Below are 21042 nucleotides of genomic sequence, written 5' to 3'. Positions count from 1 at the left end.
GGCTAATTTATTTGGAGATCAAGATATGGTCATCACTGCTAAATACAAACATTACCTTGAGGAATGGACAGTATGACTGATGGTAACCACATAGCCCGCTCCGCCAACATCTAAATATGGCCCAGTTAAAGTAATTAATCCTGGATTAGCCACTGCATGGAGGTACCTATCAGAAAACAAAATCATCAATTTTGATGTAACAGAATAATTTCACATGACAAAAAGAACATTGTAATATGCAAACTCGACCTCTGAAATATGGAAAAATACATAAAACCCTAGAAACACAGGCAATGTTTAAAATCAGTCGAAGTTATCTATCAAAACTGTATCCCATACTGCATGTTTTTTTAAAGGCCAAATATTTTTAGGATTAATATTCAATAATAAATGTCAATATTAGGATGAATCAATAATTATTAAAAGATGACAGACATAAATTGGTGAGGCTTATTTCAGAGAACTGAATGTCCTAATGAACAGTTGTACTGAAAATATGAATTTCATTTTTCCTGTTTCGAGAATCATCTCTGGAAGTATCAAAGATATCAATTTATTGCTAGTGTTGGGGCAACCCTTCTACTCAGACCCTTCTGAATTTTTCTAATTTAAACAGTGTTTGTAGCTTATAATTAAATATGTATAAATATCTGAACTCTAAGGAAAAGAGGGGTAAAGAAATTGGTTTTTTTTCAATTCTCCTATACTTTGCTATTCCAGAGGATTAAAAACAAGGAAGAGATAGATTGACAGGATTGGCAGAAAGGACTGACAGCATGAGAAGCTAGGGACAGGCATTCTGCATTTGGTTAAATTCATTGGCTTCTGCTTTGATTAGCAAAATGGCTTAGTTCTCAGAGAGCATGTGGAGTGGGATACATTTAGGAATTTCCTCATGGTTATTATCTCATTTACAGTGTATACAAAACATTTTCTTAAGCCAAGCGTGTGCATAATTAATAGACTACTTAAAATGGGATTACAGCATAGGAAATAGTACAGGAGAACAACTCCTCAAAAACAATGTGAGAAGCAACAATGCCATGAGGATCTGAAATTCATAAAGAGAACCCCAGAAGATAAGTGCTAATGCATTTTGTAAATAGCAGATTTTAGTATCCGTGTTTATTTGCTGTTCCACTGAAGGGCAAAAAAATAATAATAATTTACCTGCTAAAACGCAAACAGCTGACCAAAATTTAATACATTAACAGAAACTATATTATTACACTTGAAGATATTTCATCCGCCAGGGGTTTCCCTATAAATCCATCATGGAATATTCACTCTCATTCAATATTATTAGCCTGAATGGTTTTCTTAAACCTTTCATAATGGGATCCTAAAACTCACCATTGTCTCCTAGTGGGATCAAATGCTTTGTCCATGAGGGAACCAGGATAAATTCTGAGCACCCCATTGGGCGTTGCTATGTAACGGCGGACAATGTAACTGTTCAAGCTACTCATTTCCATTTGTGTCATCCATTCATCTGTGACGTGACTGGTAGCCATTACTTCATTTCTGACAGAGAACTGCAAAACAAAGACAGAGCTAGCAGGGTTCCTTTAAAACTTGACTGAAAAGATAATAAGCTGCTTGCAGAGTTTCTTACAGATTCATCGGAGATAATCTAAACCCAATTACTACTTTAAAATCTTCTCTCACCAGATGGATCTAGCAATTTTTTTTTAAAGTAAATCCTAACACTAATGAAATACTGTTGGCAGTATTCACAATACTTAATGTTTTACTTTGAATCTAAATCCTTATTGTACTTTTAATTTTCTACACTATCAAAATGAAGAGCATTTGGTTTTTTCCAGGTTTGTAGCATTGACCTGATTTTCATATTGTTCACACTGCTATCTAACAAAACTTTTTTTTCTGCTATCAAAAACTGCTGTCTGTTTTACTTAGGTAACAATTTGGGGATATGATCTTAAATTATTATTTTGGAAATCCATTTTAGAATACAGCTGGCTTAGATTCTTTTTAAAAACTGCCTTCGTGAATATTGTTCTTTCTACTTCAGGCAAGAAATATTCCAACTTTAAATGTGCTACATTTTTCATGTTCCCAAGAATGAAGTTTACCTGAGGTCAAAAATTAATTTTAAAAGAACACAGAACAAAGAATTAAAAAACGGTGCAACCCAAAGAACCATAAAAATCAGTTATCCGATCAAACAAAAATCCAAAAACCTAGCCAAATATTCATCAGAGGTCTTCAAAACCCAGCTTCTCCTTTCAAATCTCACATCAAAGAGTTTCAACAAATCAAAACAACATCGCCAAGGACATCATAAAAAGTATGGAAGGTAAAATGGACACAAAAATCATACTTTCAGCCCAGGGTTGGCAATGAGGCGGGTGTTGTCACTCAGATATGCTGTATAATGTTCCACCATCCTCTTGGTCTCAGGCTGGCTTAGATGTTCATATGGAGACGAAAAACCACCAGCAGACAACATCACTGTAGGGCTTTCTGGAAAGACAGCACAGATAAATGGTTTAAGTCACAAAATGTCCCCTAGTATCCAGCTGTAGAAAATCCATTACCTAGCTGGACCCACCCATCCTTACCTGAACTGTAGTGTATGAGCATGTGTAATTTAAGGGGGGGGGGGACTTCAAATGAAGTACTATTGTGCTTGTTACCACCAGGGTGCACTGTTGTAATGAAACTGTACTACTTAACATTCTCTTAATTCCCTATCATTTCTATACAACAAGAATATTGAAACAGAAGGAACATCCATCATACTTCAGGATATTATAGGAAAATGAAGTAATTTGGGTGGATGAGTGGAAATGGTAGAAGCTAGCTAGGCTGCAATAATGTGAATGTGAAGTCCCTTCAATTCAATTTCAACTCCTGCTGATCTAGTGAGCATGCCCATTCAATTTTCTTGGTGAAAGTGTGAAAATTGCCTTTGACTTCTTCTGGAATATTAGTTTCGATCTCCAAGAGGTATCCCACTCAAATAATGATTCACCACGCTTAGCACACAATGAAAATGTGTTCAAAGAAACATTCAATCAGATGCTACCACTTGTTGAGGTGGGATTAATATACATAGATCAGGTTATTTTAGGTCCCTTCTACAATCAGCCCACCTAATAGTAAATAATGACAAAGTAGCCAGTTGTGCAAAAACAGCTGTCAAAAGCAAACTGGATGGTCCGGAATAAGCTTGGATCTACAATGTAGAATGTTACTTCTGGTATATTGAAGATGCCCGCAAGTCTCTTAATTGCCCACTAATGCAGACAAAGTCAGTGCTGATCAGCTAAAAACAACAGAAATAGTAGTCTGGAGGCACTAGGATTTTTAAGTGTATGCATCAACTTTCACCAATCTAGCGATATCCAGATTTTGCTCTCATAATTCTCAGCCAGCATCTGGAAGCCACCAAGTAGGAAAGTATTGGTGAACACACTGTACAGGTAGTCCTTGACTTATAACAGTTTGTTTAGTGACCGTTCAAAGTTACAACGGTGGTGACAAATGTGGCTTTGGACCATTTTTCAAAGTTATGACTTTTGCAGCATCCCTATGACCATGTGATCAAAATTCAGATGCTTGGCAACTGGTTCATATTTATCACCTTTGCTTTTTGCAACCTTCTGACAAGCCAAGTCTGGGGAAGCCAGATTCACTTAACAACCGGGTTACTAATTTATCAACTGCAGTGATTCATTTAACAACTATATGTCCAGAAAGATCGTAAACTCGGGCAAAACTCACTTAAAAACTGTCTTGCTTAGCAATAGAAATTGTGGTAGTAAGTCGAGGACTATCTGTATTAATATAACATGTTATATGGGTAAATAAGCTGGGAATCTTTTTTTCCTCACCTTCATATTGTTTATTAATTTTTCTCAGCTCTTTAAATGAATAGCAATAATTATTACTATACAATAATCCATTTTTTGTAAATAATTTTCAAACAATGCACATTTAAGGGGATAATAGGAAAGAGATTGATAATGTCTTTATTGAGGAATAAAATGATGAAAAATCTTTTGTTTCAAAAACAACTTATTATTTCTCTAACTTTAAATTTCCTGTTACAGCATGACCTGGAGCAAACTTCTAAAGTGAATGTGCCTGGTTTCACTGTATAAATTTATTCTGATTTCTTAAAAAAAAAAAAAAGACAATGCTTCACTGAATTCAAAAGTTTTAAACAGTTTTTAATATCTCTGAACTTGCCAATTAAAAATATTTCAAAGTCTATTCTCTCCAGAGTTCTAGCTTCTTTTTACAAAGATTGACAGTATTAAATATTTATAGCTAGGAATAAAATCTGCATAATTCCAAAATTACTAGGATACACCATGACTGGCATGAACTTCAATGTTTTCATGTTATTGCTAATGATTTATTTGACAGCCAGGAGAATCAAGCTCAGCTTTGAAATAGTGTAACAACACTACTCATACTTAACACGTTCTGTTTTCTGGAAGGTAAGTTATGCAGCTGTCTATTTCCAGGATATATTTATTTCAAACTTTTTAAAAGCAAAGAAATAGACAATCCCAAGACACTTCATTTCACTTGTACATTTAACTAATTTGCAGCCAGGTCCATTTGGCCAACAGTTGCTAGAATTCACTAAAATAGAGTGACTGAAAGGAACACAAACTTTATATTGAATTAGACCTTTTGACATTCTGGCTTAGTGTTGTTGATACTGGCTGCCAGTAGTTCCCTAATGTTTCAAGCTTTTTCTAATCCTCTCTGAAGATGCCAAGGACTGAACCTAAGGTCTTCTACATACAAAAGAATGATATGATTCTTCCTGTTACTCAATTATCCATTAAGAACATTTAATTATATGCCAGAGTAAGGCAATCTTCCTGAAAACAAAGGCATGAAGTCTATTAGTCAAATCGTGGGATTAGAAGAAAATATGTATCAAGGTAAAATGTGCATGATTAAAATCTTATCTGTTTATTTTCATTTCTTGCTGATGGGGAAAAAAATAACTTTTCTATAGGCTTTCATCTTGACATCTCCCAGAACCTAATTCTCTGGCTCCTAAACTCTGTAAACTTAGAGCCAGCTAGGAAGTTTAGCAATGCAGTTTCTGCATTTGTCTGAATAAAATTATGGAACCTCTCCCAACCAAATTGAATTACATTTTTGACAATTTCTCTTTACATTCTCTCCATAAATTTTCTACTGGGTTCCCACAATTGGTAACAATTCTATCCTAATACATAAACTAATACTTTCAATGTGTGATCCCAAAAAGTTGTTGAATTATAACTCCCACCAACCTAAACCAGTGAATATCAGAAATGATGGGTGCTACAATCTACTGATATCTGGGGACAGACATTCAAGGAGGTTACTGGCTTAGTATTAGCTGGAAATTTCTTCAAAACTATGTGACACAAGCTCATAGCTCATAGATGGTTTCCTATCCCCTGTATTAACTAAGATACTTGGATGGATACTTTCTTTAATATGTTTTAATAGTTAGCCTAATCTACAGGATTATATGGGGGGGGGGGAAATCCCAGGATTAATGTCCAAGCTTTGATTAAAAGACAAGAAGATGCTTATTATATTGCACAAGTACCAAAGAAACATAAGGAAAAAATGGTTTTTACAGTTAAAAGAGAGGCTAAAATGACACTTTTTGGGTTAAGATCAAGGGTAGTATTGAATGTAGGTAACATGACTTCAATTCAGGAAAATCTAGCATTATGATGATGCTATATTTCATTTCTTTAAGCCTCTTAAAAGTATGTAGTTCATACTTTTAAAAACTATCTGGAAGTAACCTAAAAGACAGTTTGATCCTAGAATAATTGTTATCCTGAAATGATTGAAATCCTACCTGAAAGAATTTCAAAAATGGATAAACAGGGATTCTGATAACTTATCAGAGCTAGTTGAACTTTCATAAGAAAGGGTGGGACAGATTTTTGGAAAAGAAATACTTTACCTAAGGTTGCCAGTTGTTTGAAATGCAGACAAGCATTGGGCTGGCCCAAGAGATCCAGACGATGATAAAGGAGTTTACTACTGGGTACAGTGTTGAGGTTTTTAAGTTGTCTAACAGGTATTTCTGGTTGTATTACAACTATACACAAAATGAAAGATGTGTCTTGAACCTAAAATATAAGTAAGCATGATTTAATAAGGAATGCATTCCATTTCAAATTAAGAAGCAAAACTGAAAAGATTTATAAATGTTTTAATGTACAGTAAGTAAACATTTCTGGTCTACATTTTTAAATATTGGCACTTTCTTTAAACATTCCTTTCTCTTGGGTTCTTTGAGATTTGTGATTTTTCCAATTTATTTATAACAGTGTCAGTTACCTAATATTCTGGATCAATTCTCCAAATTAATTCATCCTATTAGATTTATAAAGATTCCCATATATGTTGACTATCAAATCATGACCAACATAGGCTTAACATCCTTTTATCTGAGAATCAATTTAAATATTCAAAATTAACATGATCAATCCTTGCAGCAACCTTTCTTAACAGGAATGCATCCTTTTAATTTCTGAAGATTGAGTGACATAGCAGTCATAAACAGACATGAAGTTTAATTTTTTTAGATTTATGTGGCATAGTTCTTAAGTATTTACCAAGATACAACTCTCAGCCACAGCAAACACTAGACTTAAATCTTGATTCTGACTAGCCTGGAGGCATGTAATAAGACTCCTATTGCTTGGAAATCTAAGAAAAAGAATGCCTGTTTTGCTGCAATTAAAAAATGCCTTCAGCATCAATATATTATCATATCTTCAAGCGTCACTTACCATTTTCCAGGCATAACTCACATTGTAGGCATCTTTCCCAATTTCACGCAATTTGTTGACATGCCAAGACAGTGACGAATTCACGGGGACTGTAATAAGTTGACTGCCGAGGGGGAGGCTAAATTGGCAACAAATAAGATCCATCAGCTACTCAAAATGGGAAACCAACTCAGTACTGGTTTTTTTACTTTAAAGTGAGATCACTCAGGGAAGGGCTGCATGCAATTTATTTTTAATTAAAATAGAAATAGACTGCTTTGCTATGTTCTATTTACTCTTCATACTCAAAGCCAAAATGCTGGTTCTGATCAAATGAATTGGTTGCAGATGAAAAATTTCAGAGCCAATATACAGGGAATGAAACCACCAAAGGCACTGGTTGGACGAGAAATGTTAAATAAGTTGGTTGCTTAGTTGTACACATAGGAAATTATAAAACTGACCCATATCTGGTAGATAACTAACTCCTTCAAGGGAAAGGAAGACTCAAGAATCAAACTCACTTCTTCATGTATTTCACTAGCCAAGCTCCATTCACACTAAAGGAACTGGAGGAGTCTGGAAAGTAGGTCCACAAAAGTTAGAGCCAGCAATTGGGGCTGGCAGAGAAAGCTATCCATTTTGTAAGAGTCCACCATCTCTCTGCTGGATGCAATGGAATCCTCCCCCTCTCTTCCACCAATCGCAATGCTCGTTTGCATGTGTTACTTAACATGCAAGGCAGGAGCGTAGTGTCCTCACTACACTCAAAAGAATATTGAAGTTTATTGTTCTTGCCTTCTCCAGGCTTCAAGTGCCAGAAAAGACACTTGCAGCCACAATCTGCAATACACAACTGAGACAGATGGTGTCCTGATGTCTTTTTTTCAGCAGAGATGGAGGGAAGAGCAGGAGCCTTATTAAGAAATAACAGAAGACCAAAATTTACAAGACTCCATAATATAGGCCAGGACTATGCAGTTGAAATATCTTGATTTTCTTGCTCTTTGCTTTTATAACCAATCTTTTCCATGGTAGCTCTATTCTGTGTGTCTGAAGCAGAAGATAAAGCCAATCATGCAAGAAGCTATACAGCAGCAACAACAGAAATGATGACTTACTTATCACATAAGGTATTAAGGATCCTAATCTGTCTAGCATTTAGAGCAGGGGTGTCAAACTCACGGCATCATCACATGATGTATCGGACTTTTCCCTCTTCGCTAAAATGGGCATGGGCATGGCCAGTGCACGAAGCATCTGGCCCATGGGCCGGGAGTTTGACAGCCCTGATTTAGAGGAAGTGACTAGCCCAAGCTGGTTCTTGTGCCTAAAGCGGGATTAGAATTCAGAGTCTTCTGGTTTCTAGTCTGATACCTTCACCACTATACCAAAATGGCTCTCAAGCATACACTAAGAATACAATAGAATAGAATTCTTTATTGGCCAAGTGTGATTGGACACACAAGGAATTTGTCTTGGTGCATATGCTCTCGGTGTACATAAAAGAAAAGATACATTCGTCAAGAATCATAAGGTACAACACTTAAGGACAGTGTTAGGGAAACAGTCAATATAAATCTTAAAGATACCAGCAACAAGGTTACAGTCATACTGTCATAAATGGGAGATGGGTGATAGGAACGATGAGAAGATTAATAGTAATGCAGACTTAGTAATTAGTTTGACAGTGTTGAGGGAATTATTTGTTTAGCAGAGTGATGGCGTTTGGGAAAAAACTGTTCTTGTGTCTAGTTATTCTGGTGTGCAGTGCTCTATAGTGTCGTTTTGAGGGTAGGAGTTGAAACAGTTTATGTCCAGGATGCGACGGGTCTGTAAATATTTTCACAGCCCTCTTTTTGACTCGTGCAGTATACAGATCCTCAATGGAAAGCAGGTTGGTAGTAATTGTTTTTTCTGCAGTTTATAATTATATATTATATAATTATATAAGCTTATATGAAGCTCAATTCAAAATCTTACCTGAGGATATTCTGTCGAACCAGTTCAAATTTTGGAATATTCTCATAATGTATTATATCTGTGTGAAGCGGTGGTTCAGAAAGCAAGTAGGGTCTGGTAAGAGAGGGGTGCATAAGCGTATACCCTAAAAATAAAAAAACAAAAAAACATGCAGTTTTGCAAACACATTATATTGATGTGATATTGGAAGGATGGTAAATATCAAATTAAATAGTTACTCCAACAATGAAATTGTATTATCTTCCCATACAATTATTACCTTTATCATCAATCAGAAATGTGTAGGAAGCCAAAGAATCTTGGTAATAGGTTACATCTTCCAAAATATAGGCTAGATTAACATCCACTCCAACAATTCCTAACAACAGATTTCCAAAGTAACATGGTTTGCTGACAGTCATTATCAGACCTGTTTAAAAATACACAAACACCAATAATTAGCAATAGGAAATCTGGAGCATCTGAGAACAACCAGCTCATGATTCAACAGGACTTTCACAATAACTGTATATACTGTAGGCTTTCAGCTTTAATGGCTGAGGAAATTCACCAATGCTTTTCATTAACATTTATTAACAATCCACCAAGGTAGCACTATTTGTCATTCTTGTTTGGGACTTGCAATGAGGGGTGCCCAACTTTCAACAACAAACTTTTTGGCTGCTTCAAGGGCTGACAGGACTGAATATGTATTTATTGTATCACATCATATTTCAGTAAAACAGAGGTCTTCAAACTTGGCAGCTTTAAGACTTGTGGACTTCAACTCCCAGAATTCTCCAGCCAGCATAGCTGGCTGGAGAATTCTGGGAGTTGAAGTCCACAAGTCTTAAAGCTGCCAAATTTGAGGACCCCTGGAGTAAAAGAACACTTAGTATAACTAAGTTGCGAGTATTTTGCAAGAAGTTGCAAAAATTTTTTTTTACTTCATTTGTTGCAGCCAGGAAATCAGCAGTATCTCCATTATAGTATCTGTTTTGACATTCTGTCATTCTGTGTCGGACTGAATATGTGAACTTGGCCATTAGAAGTAGCCCTTAAAAACGTATGTGTAAGTTTACAGCCTAAATACTGTAACTTATTTCTAAAATAATTTCTTTAATCATTTTACTTTATCAATTTAATTTAAAACGCCAATTGAGATGGTGGACCTGGAGAGATGAGGCCATGTCATGGGCCAATCTGATTCAATCCGCTCCGTCATCACATAATTACAAGTATCAACATCATTAAAATAAAAGTTTAACATCTCTAAGCAGAAAGGGATGAAAGGAATTAAACAGTATTTTCAAACAATTAAAATGGATGGACATAATTCATTTCACAGTAAGATTTACAGTAAGTTGAGAAAAATCATGGCCAGTGACTCCAGTGGAATTTGAAAACAGCCAAGAGTTAGCATTATTGGGGGCGAGTAGTAGAGGTCCATGCTGTCCACCACACAACTATCTGTATTTCCCAACTAGACCCTGCTTGCTAACTCAGTCTCTTTCTCCCTATGTCCACAGCAAAGACTTTTGCCACCTCAGTCTCTCATTCCCAATGTTTACTGCCACTAAGCTCGACTAATGTCACACAGTTCTTCCAGGGCAGGGTTGTCAAACTGTGGGCCGGATGCATCATGTGCTGGCCACGCCCACACCTGATTTAGTGAAGGGGGGGAAGTCCCAATACGTCACGTGATGCCGCCATGACGACGTGAGTTTGACATCCCTGCTCCAGGGCAATGTCATACAACTTATACTCTCTCAAAAGATAGCTCTCTCTGTAGACCTCTGCCACTGGAATAATAAGTGGTAAGACTTATTATTCAAGGATTTCAATCTAAGGACATTATAGAACCACCAGCCAGTTTGTGTGAGGAGCTATCATTAATACAGGTCTATTTTTCCACGTGGTACATACATAAAATAACTCAAACGGATTTTTTAAAAGATTTAAAATGTCTTAAATGTCAGAATAAAATTATGGAATGCAACTGTAATTATCTTATTCATACAGTCTCATGTTCTTAAATTTGAAAGTATAGGGAAAGGGTCTTTGTTTCTTTATTTACCAAAGCTTCAATGCCACTGATTAACACCAGCTGTCTGCAATTACTGTAAGTTCGAATCTCACCAGGCTCAAGGTTGACTCAGCCTTCCATCCTTTCTAAGGTAGGTAAATTGAGGACCCAGTTTGTGGGGGCAATAAGCTGATTTTGTATAAATATACAAAAGTATGAAGGCTATTGCTTAACGGAGAAGGGTGGCATATAAATCAAATTAAACAAAAAAAACTAAATTCTCATAGGCTCTAAGTGGCTTGCAGAATGCCACAACTACAAAGGTAGCCTTAAACTACAAATAAAAAAAACTCCAACAAGTAACACTCCACAACCCATGACAGTGCCATCTTGTGGAGAGAGACTAAATCACCAGATCCTGAAGCATCTTCAAAAAGACTTAAGACTTTACAGCTGTTTGTAAACCCAATAAAGCAGAAGAGATCTGGCTATCTGGAAGTAAGCTGTTCCAAAGGACAAACAAGATGGCTCACCCTCAGGCTATTCCTTGAAAGAAAGGACCCTTAGCAAGCCTCCTCTTCCTGATCTCACTGGGTGGTCAGTTTCAGTCTGGAGAAGCCAATCTCATAAGTATCCAAGCCCCAAGCCAGGAAGAGCTTTAAGGATGACAATCAGCACTTTGAATGGCATCCAGGTTTAACAGGGAGATTCCTGCATTTTCTGAAGGCTTACCCAGGGATCCATGAGTGCAAAAAGTTTGAAAAATACAGACATACAGCCTTTGAAAGTTAAGCCTTGCAATTTAAAAGTTATGTATTCTGCATTTCCAAAGTTTCAAGATGCTTTCGAACAGTATAAAAACTTCAGCCATGAAAAATCAATACAAAAACATCAACAGCTCCAGAAATATTTAGCATTCTAGAAAGAGATGTTTTACACTTTTTCTTTAAGTTATAAATAGAATAGAATAACAAATTTGGAAGGGACCTTGGAGGTCTTTTAGTCCAATCCCCTGCTCAGACAGGAAACCCAATATCATTTCAGACAAATAGTTGTCCAATCTCTTCTTAAAAATTTCTAGTGTTGGAGCATTCACAACTTCTAGAGGCAAGTGTTCCACTGATCAATTGTTCTCTTAGTTCTAGATTGCTTCTCTCCTTGATTAGTTTCCGTCCATTGCTTCTTGTCCTGCCCTCAGGTGCTTTGGAGAATAGCTTGACTGCCTCTTTTTTGTGGCAACCCCTGAGATATTGGAACACTGCTATCATGTCATCCCTAGTCCTTCTTTTCATTAAACTAGACATACCCAATTACTGCAAAGGTTCTTTATATATTTTAGCCTCCAGTTCCCTAATCATCTTTGTTGGTCTTCTCTGCACTCTTTCTAGAATCTCAACATCTTTTTTACATCATGGCGACCAAAACTGGATGCAGCATTCCAAGTGTGGTCTTACCAAAGCATTATAAAGCTGAAGCAATCTCACTATCATTACACTGAGTATTGTACATCTTTGATAAAACTAAGATATAGGCTTTCCTCTCTTGTCATTTTCACTTTAACAATGACACATAAAAAAGGGATCACATTTATCTAAGGTCCAAACTATGAAGTACATTAAAAGACATAATATTGCTGATGAATAGACTGGGCATGTTCCTACATTCTATTAACTATTAAAAGTAAAGAGGCAATGATGGAAGCAGAAATGATTTAATTTTCTTATCTTGTGTGCTATATATTCTTGATCTGGATCGGGAGCATTCCTCACTTACTTTTGAATAATGCATGACTATATAGAGCTACATACTACAAATTTAATGGAGCATGTAGTTTGACTTTAAGCTATCCTCATGGTGTCATTAAAGTTATAGTAGTCTGTGCTAGAAGTGATAAAAGTGTGACTCAGAATAATGATAAGCTTACTTTTTTTAAAAAAATGGGGGTAGTTTTACGTGTCAGTTAAATGTTCGTAAAAGATGTTCCCACCCATTGTCAATTAATCAGAAACTTGTAGGAATCTGAGCCTCATAATATGTTTACCACAAGAAAAATGTTTCTTATACAATTTGGGGAGCTGAACTTCTTTCCAGGCTGAACACCATCTGATTTGAACTGCCCAATAGATTTAACACTGATTAAGAACCAAAGTGGTTATTTTTAGGTTGTAACTGATAACCTCTAATATTAAAAGTTTAGATAAGCCTCTAAGCACCATATTAAAATACATCAATGAAGAATCCAGAGGAATACAAACTCAGCACTAGGCTTAATTTCATTGCTACATTTTGAGTAAAATCATCCAACAGCGAAACCCAGCTCCAATTTTAGGTATTCAAGTACTGTTATTACAACCTCATTATTTTGATCTAATAAGACACCCCAAGTAATTTAATTTTAATTCTAGGAAAATATGGATGTAGTCCCGTTCAATAAAAGTATCATTGAGAATATAATTATGTCCATGTCAGCACCAGCTAGTTAGATAGCTTAGGTTTTGGGGGGAAATGGATCAAAACAGAGAATTTCATTTTTGACACAAATACAAAATACAGATGCCTTTTACATGTCACATCACCCCAATAGGCCTCCTATATGACATTGTTTTATTGTAGTACCGTCATGAATGCTCGTAACTCATGATATTATATGTGTTTTTTCATTGTTTTTTTTAAAGGAGGGAGCTCTTACCATCTCCCATTTCATCAGAGAAGGGCAAACTGAAGACTGCTTCATCAATCATATGGTTTGGGAGATTTGTATAAAACCGTCCAACAGTTGTTTCCAAATTGCTCAGCTGGTTCAGGACCATCATACTGCCCTTAGTTACAGGAAAAGCTGTTCGATCTGGGACTCCATACTTTGCTGAGTTTTGTTCTGCAAGATCTCGAAGAAAGGCTAATTCTTTTAAGCCTGTCACACCCTCTGCAAAAATAGACATTGCACATAAACAGAGAGAAAAAATAAAGCATCTAGTTTATGAAACAGTACTGGGAATTCGAACAGTGGAAATTATAAACTAGTTATTATGTAACTTAATGCATATATGAAAAAAAAATCATGCCTTCTGGAAATTCAAAATACTGAATATACAACTGAAAAAGGCTTAGTATTCCAAACACATCTTACCATTCATGAGAGCATAAGTAAGGATCATTACAGAGTTGTTAAGCAAACTATTTTCTTCATTGATGACACGAAGAGTAGTCTTTTTACTATCTTCAGATGAATCCCTTGATGTTATTCCAGCTGATAAGTAAATTATGACTGTATCTGTGTCTAAGAAATATAAGAAGAGACCTGATGTGCATATAATCTAACATATTAGGAAGTATTTGCAATAGTAGATTCTCAATGTTAAAATTATGTTTGTAATGAGTGAGTCTACTAGATTTCTCGTCTTAAAAATACTCAAAACTTCTATTCCATTAATGTCTCTAGTTTTGGCATCCAATAAAAGAAACCTAACTAAGCCAATGTTGGGCAAATTTCATCACCAAATTACACAGAAACATTTTTTATTAACAATTCCTTTCCATTTTTAGGCCAGAGCATTAAGATTTAGGATCTCAATAAGGCAGTTAAGCCAGAGGAAAAGCAGACTATGTTCTCATCTTCTCTTTTTGATATAAAAAGATCACATTTCTATTTTACTTGTATATACACATGCATTTACTTTGACTTTGAAGATTCTCAGTGTTGTTGTATAGATGAAGCTAAAAAATAAAATAAAATTCCAGGTAATGTTTGTAGAATTTAAGACAATCTCTTCTCTTCTGCCAGTGTTAAAAAAAAATCCAAATCCAAAAAGGAAGAAAAAGGTGTCAGGAGCAAAGATATTAATTTTGTGTAACAATATACTTACTTGCTTGAAGTTTACTGCTATTGTTTGTATTTCGCATCAACTGAAATGCTTTCTGAAAGCCTGCTGCATGCTGGGTAGGGCTGTCAGACGATTTGATATTGCTAACAAAGGTGGACATTTTCCTTTTTGTCTCACTGGTAGCAGGAGACAGAAATGTCTTGTAGCACTGATCCAAAGAACAAGTTCTTACTGTGTCTGCCACAGTTAACACAGAAATCTGAAGGAGGATAAAAGAAAATTACCTCCTGTTTAGAGTTGTCTGCTTTTGCATTGTGCTACAATAACAATAGGAAAGTCTGTTTGATTTTAAAATTTAACTGTTGAATCAAAACTAAAGGTGTATGTCTATAAAACTTAAGGATAGTTAATTTATGAAAAATCACATCTTTGTCAACAAACTATTATTTCTTATGTTAAATGTTTGGAATAATAATTAGAAACTGTCATTCAACTTTCAGAAATGAAAACATAGAGCAAATAGCATATTATTTTAGGAAACAGATTATTTTAGGGAACAAGAACGGGGAGCCTACATTTTATGAGACCCTTGAATGAAATTCAAAGTAACAATCTTATTTCAAGTAATCATGAAAGTTAAGTTTGCTCATGAAAAAAATAAATCAACCTTTTTCTCCAGAATATGTAGCAAGAGGCTATAAATACGCATGCCATACTAAGAGTTTCCTCCAATACCATTTCCAAAATTCAGAATGAAAGTGATGAAAGCTGTCTCATCTTATTTTTTAGTCTTCTTCTCCTCTGAGATTATCAGATTATGTCCAAATCTGTTCAATTTTTCCCTTGCCATATTTGAAGCTCAAGAAACAGAGTGAGGGAGGAACCATTAGTACTGGTTCCTAAATAGCCTTTGAGCACTTCCATAGCAAAGTAATGAATTTTAATTAATTAATTAATGTTAAGCTTCTGTGATAACAGTTGAGTGAAGAGGCAAATCATTTGCCACTTCTAAAGTCCCTTCAGTTAAGGATTTTCAGATCAGGTGGTATGTATTACTTACTTTTTCCTTATTTGATCTCACCTGCTAGTTTCTATTTTTCTTTCCCATTGATAATAAAGAGATAGACATTGTTTATGCCAAACTGAGATTGGGGTAAATACCATCCTATAGCTTCCTAAGGCAATGGAGATATCTTTGATACCTGCTCCTCCTTTCTGAATATTTGGGTTTTCAAGCAGAGGACTGTGTACTTTACACTCATAAAGCCTTCTATGGGCAATTATATATGATTCATCCCAACTCCAACCCCATTTCCAAAGTTGCTCTTTCTCCCAATATTTTGGGAGAAATTAGGCAAACATCTTGAAGGCTCAAAACTAAATTCTGAGTTACCATTCTGAGTTAACTCACCTTATCATGTTCATCTATTGAATTCAGAATAACCTGGGCTGCATCTTTAGCAATCTGCAATTGTGTTTCTGTAACTGAAGCTCCATGATCTATAATGACAGCTACATGCTTAGACTGAGGTCTGACTGTAGAGACGTAGACAGGCCTAAAAATAGAAGTTACAGGATGCTGTGCTTTACACTCATTAACAGAATTACAGCAGAACGAACTCAAGAAATTTCTTGCATTGACCAAAGGCATTATTTGAATGAGCTGTGTGTTAATCTTATGTTTACAGGTTTATTTTGGTTTCAGCAAATTGCAGATCAGCCAATGACTTGCTTGTTTTCCAGAACATCTCATTTCCAAAAGCTACAATAATAGGGACATATCCAGATTTTTGAGAAGATAAAAATGGTGAGGAATTCAAATATTAGAAGGCAATGTTCTGACTAGAATTAGCTGAACAGCAAATTAACTGACATGCCAACAGTGCAAACCTTTTTTTTATTTTTACTCAGAAGTTAAGTTATAAAATCTCTGTAGCTCAGGATTGAAATGAGGAGTCCTTGGTGCTCTCTGAGTTTGGTTGTTTTCTTGTAGATGTTTCCTAACTGAAACTAGGTAATATCAATGCTAGTGATGATGATGTTACCTACTTTGGGTAATGAAACATCTGCAAGAAAACTACCAAGCTCAGAAAGCACCAAGGACCTCTCCTAAAATCTCTGGACATTTGAAATAACTAAAAAAATGTGTTTCCTGTTCTCCACTCTCAAAACTGGAAATGTTGGGAGTAAAGTATGGCCATTATTTTTAAAGCATTCTTTGTAAATAGTCACTTTGTTATTTCACAGCATGTATGATGTTTTATAATTAAACCATTATTAATTTTCAATTTTTATTTGAAGCAAAGTTACATCTTGCGGAACCTCAAGGAATATAGCATGCCTACATTTTTGCATGCTCAAGGGATGCAAGCAAAAAAATTAACCTGAAAACAGAAGAAACAATTGGCATTGTAGAAATCGCAAAAGATGATTTCCTTGAGGTACAGAATGCATTAATTCTTCTTGGAAAAAAGCCAAGGAGGAAAAGGGAGGGTGAAAATGCATGTGTTTTTACCATGAAATCCCAACCAGTCTAATTTTTTAAATCCTAAGCACTAGTTTCCAGTTTTTACTTCTTTATTTTTATGATTTTATAATCTTCATAGGAGTTATGAAAACTGAAGTTTCACTATTCCTTATTCCACTCTACTCTACTCTACTCTACTCTACTCTACTCTACTCTACTCTACTCTACTCTATTCTATTCTATTAACTGGGTGAGAAATCCCCTGTGATGAGACTGATCTTTTCACATTTTAGTTTATTTCTAATTAGTGTATTTACAAATACAGAACAATCATATGTTGCCTATTTTAAAAAAGAAAATTTATTTTTCTCCCAAATGTTGGCCTTCGTATTTCTACTCAGAATCCTATTATATTCTATCCTTTTACTTCCATGTAAGTAGGTATCATATAGATACTATCTATAATCCGTCACCTCAGCCTTTAATCCAACTATACCGGAACGAGTTAGACTGATTATCTTAATACAGCCTTTAGTGTTCACTTTAATACTAGTACAACTAGTACAACTAATACTTTAGTACTAGTACAACTAATTATAGTGTTTGCCCATTAGAAATATATATATATATATTTTACAAATAATCACTTTCATAAAATAGAATTGTAAAATAGCCCTGATATGTATCTATGTCATCTGATGCACTGAATCCAAATTAGGCAGATAAATTAATGCAATCTAATATAGTTGCTGGCATATTAAAAGACTATGCAAGAAGTGTAAAATTGTATTGCTGCATTAGGCTTAAGAGTTTTTTTCTCCTGGATTGAGAAAGCTAAAAGAGACTACTGGTGATCTTTGTTTAATGGCCACTAATTCAGTGACCATTCAAAACTTGCCAACATCACTGAACACGTGGTACTTGAAGTTCCAGCCACTGTTCAATTTCCATGGTCATGTAACTGGTTGCTCAGCAACTAGTCTGGATTTCTGACGATGGCAGCATCCCACGGACACATGATCATGATTTGTGATCTTTGCTGCCATCTTCTCACAAGCAAAATCAATGGGCATGCTGGCAGAAACTCAGGAATCATGATCACATGAGGTCCTCATTGAACAACCCCTGCTGTTCTCACTTAATTGACTTTAAATCAGGGATTACCAGAATTGCAGTTGCCAAGTGGAATGGTCAAATGATGTCATACTTTATGAATGCTTCACTTAGAGGCAAGAAATTACAGTCCCAATTAGTGTTGTTAAGTGAAGGCTACCTGTAATGTTAATGGATATAATTTTAAAAATCTATGTTTTGTAAATTGGAAGATGGTGAAAGGCTACACTCTGAGTGAGTTCATCATGCTAATCTTGTCATTTGACATTTTGACATCCCTGGAATATAAATTCTCTACTGGAATGACATTACTAATAAAAGTATTTTTATCTCCAAAATGCTTATACAGAATTCATCAAAAATATACCTGCTGCGATGTTCATAATTGCCTTTACATCGGAATTTGTGAGCTGGAAACACGGTAAAAATACCTTCTTCTGAACTAAAGTACTGCCATTTGATTCCAGGATTTGATTTCAAATTGTCAGCAAGGACTATTAAAAATATAATAAAACAGAAAAGGAAATTAACAGTATTATAAGGACAGGAAAAAAAATATCTTAAATGTTATTTGATTAAAACTGTTCTTAGTATAGCACCAGGCTTTCTGAAATGATACCTCTAGATAACTTTCATAAGGAACTTATAGTATGTGAAAGCCCAATGGCCATTAACCATAAGCCTACTTTATTTTCATGTGTTTAATAATATTTTAATAGTGTTGCCCTCATTAAAATAGGTGAATAGCTCCTACTGTTATTCTTTTCAGCAAATATTATGGTCCAGAGACTACATCCAAATCTGCAAGACACAATACTGAGATAAACCAACAAATCTGCATATTATCCTATGGGATAAAGAATATCAGGGACTTTCTTGGAGGAAAATTTTTGATATACTGTATCTCAGATTTTATACCATTACAACAGAACATATATTTTAAAATAACAGGGAGGTAATACTATGCTAATATGTGAAGCATAGGAATTTTACAAGCCTTTCTGAGAAAGAACGAAACACACACTCTCTCTCTCACACACACTCAGACTGAGGAAATAAAATTTTAGGATTTGAGAATAACCGGCTTGCATTCCTGCCATTGAACTAGAATTAAAATGTTCATCCAAAGAGGGGTTGTATCACCTGCTCTTATTTCAGTGCTGCTATTATGGAATTCAATTTGCTAGAATACTAAGAGAGTTGTAAGGGAAATGGATTTCAGGTTGAGTTAAAAAGGAACAAGGAAGCTCTCCAGTCAAGACTATTTTAGAAATGGTTGAAGAACAGTAAGATGCTGGTGACCTCTGCAGCTCATACAGCCCTTGATGCTGACAGTTACACATTTTCCTCCCTGTGGCTATGTAGATACTGATCATTTCATAGTCAGCCTTTCCAATAGACAACTTGGTGTCTTGCTGCTGAAAGAAGAGGCAAAGTAAGGAACCTAATAAGCAAGTGGTAATTATCAGCAGGTTTAAGGAGAGCTCTTCACAGATAGCAGCCTTTTCCCCAGCAGCCCTAAATGAATGTTCAAGAGTTGGTATTGGCTGGAAAATAAGTTGTCAGAGGAAGAATGCGGGAATCAATTTTGCTTGAGACCCTAATGCAGCAGTTCTCAACCTGGGGGTTGCGACCCCTTTGGGGGTCGAACGGCCATTTCACAGGGGTTGCCAAAGCCCTCTCTCGCCCCCCCCATGCCTTCACTCACCCTCACTCTCTGCTCTGTTGGATCGCCGGCCGTTCGCTTACCCACTGCCCACTCCCAATCTATTGCTGCCTCCTGAGTCCCAGCTGATGGCTAGAGGAAAAAAAACTGTTTAAATTCTTGCCACAGGGCTTCAAAGGGCCGCCCTATAGCCAGTGGTGGGATTCTGCCGGTTCTAGGGGGTTCGGCCGAGCCGTTTGTTAAATTGCTGGCTTGCACCGCCCCCCGCCCCCGCACCACTATTTAGTGTCAATAAATAGTGGTGGGTGAGGGGCGGGCGAGCCAGCAATTCAACAAATGGTTCAGTGTTTTTTTGTAATTTTATTGGCCCGCGGAGCTTCAGCATAGGCTAATTAGCCCTTGATTAGATCGGCTCCCGACTCTCAGCTGATTTGCTCTCAGCTGTTTTGCTCAGGGCTCTGCTGCTTGTTTGCAAAGAGTGCTGGAGCAATTTTTTTCCCCCTAGCTATGCTGAAAAACGAAACTGAAAGTAAAGCAGGCTGTTGGCTTTGCTGTTGCTGCAACGTTGGAAAATTAGGTTTTTTTCTTTTTCCTCATCAAAAAAGGTACATGCAAACAATGGGAAATTTAGGGCAAAAGAGGAGAGTTCAAGATTTTAAAACACAAAAGGAAAAAAGCTCTATTTAACTAGGGAATTGTAATAATTGAGATACTATTAATTGTATATTGTGTTGAAAGCAGAAATGGTTAAGTTGTGGTTTGAAGGAATATATGGGGGAAATTATTTGGTTTATTATTATTGGTAAATATAATTAATTGATTTGTAAGAAATTGGATTGCATGGAAATAATTGGAATATTCATGTTCATATTGATTAATATAAAAAAAGGTAGTTATATAATTGATTTATATTAAAATGTTGAATTTATATTAAACAACTAATATTACATAATTAACCAATGTGAGGATGGATATAAAAATAGATGACAATGGGAAGCGGTATAATATAGAAGGGAAAAATTGAATTTGATTAAGATTAGAGATGAGGATGAAGGGTAATATTGGTTTTTTACAAAAATAGATGAGGAATAAATATGGCAAAAAGGAAATATAGAAATTGTAAATTTAATTGAAATGACTAAACACTGTTTAAATTTGTGAACCGGCCAAATACTCTGTTCAAAGAAAATACATTGTATATGTGTTTCTAA

At 35.7% G+C, this 21042-nt stretch overlaps 1 protein-coding gene across 2 annotated transcripts in view; it reads right to left on the bottom strand.

Moving 5' to 3' along the window:
* Positions 1-21042, bottom strand: part of CACHD1 (cache domain containing 1) — a 129810-nt gene that overhangs the window by 32984 nt on the left and 75784 nt on the right. For both annotated transcript variants that reach the window (XM_060689950.2, XM_060689951.2), the window contains exons 5-16: positions 18533-18659; positions 15997-16141; positions 14628-14844; positions 13892-14041; positions 13454-13687; positions 9019-9168; positions 8760-8883; positions 6798-6915; positions 5963-6131; positions 2345-2487; positions 1354-1535; positions 56-166 (exon numbers count right to left, since the gene is read on the bottom strand). In XM_060689950.2, coding sequence (XP_060545933.1) covers positions 56-166; positions 1354-1535; positions 2345-2487; positions 5963-6131; positions 6798-6915; positions 8760-8883; positions 9019-9168; positions 13454-13687; positions 13892-14041; positions 14628-14844; positions 15997-16141; positions 18533-18659 — 1870 coding nt within the window. The remainder of the gene's footprint in view (positions 1-55; positions 167-1353; positions 1536-2344; positions 2488-5962; positions 6132-6797; positions 6916-8759; positions 8884-9018; positions 9169-13453; positions 13688-13891; positions 14042-14627; positions 14845-15996; positions 16142-18532; positions 18660-21042) is intronic.

Source organism: Pantherophis guttatus, chromosome 3 (genome assembly GCF_059756535.1).
Source record: "Pantherophis guttatus breed Tessera chromosome 3, ASM5975653v1, whole genome shotgun sequence".
Classification (NCBI taxonomy): domain Eukaryota; kingdom Metazoa; phylum Chordata; class Lepidosauria; order Squamata; family Colubridae; genus Pantherophis; species Pantherophis guttatus.
The sequence above is the reverse complement of the archived record's forward strand: the minus strand, read 5'-3'. Positions and strand labels throughout refer to the sequence as shown.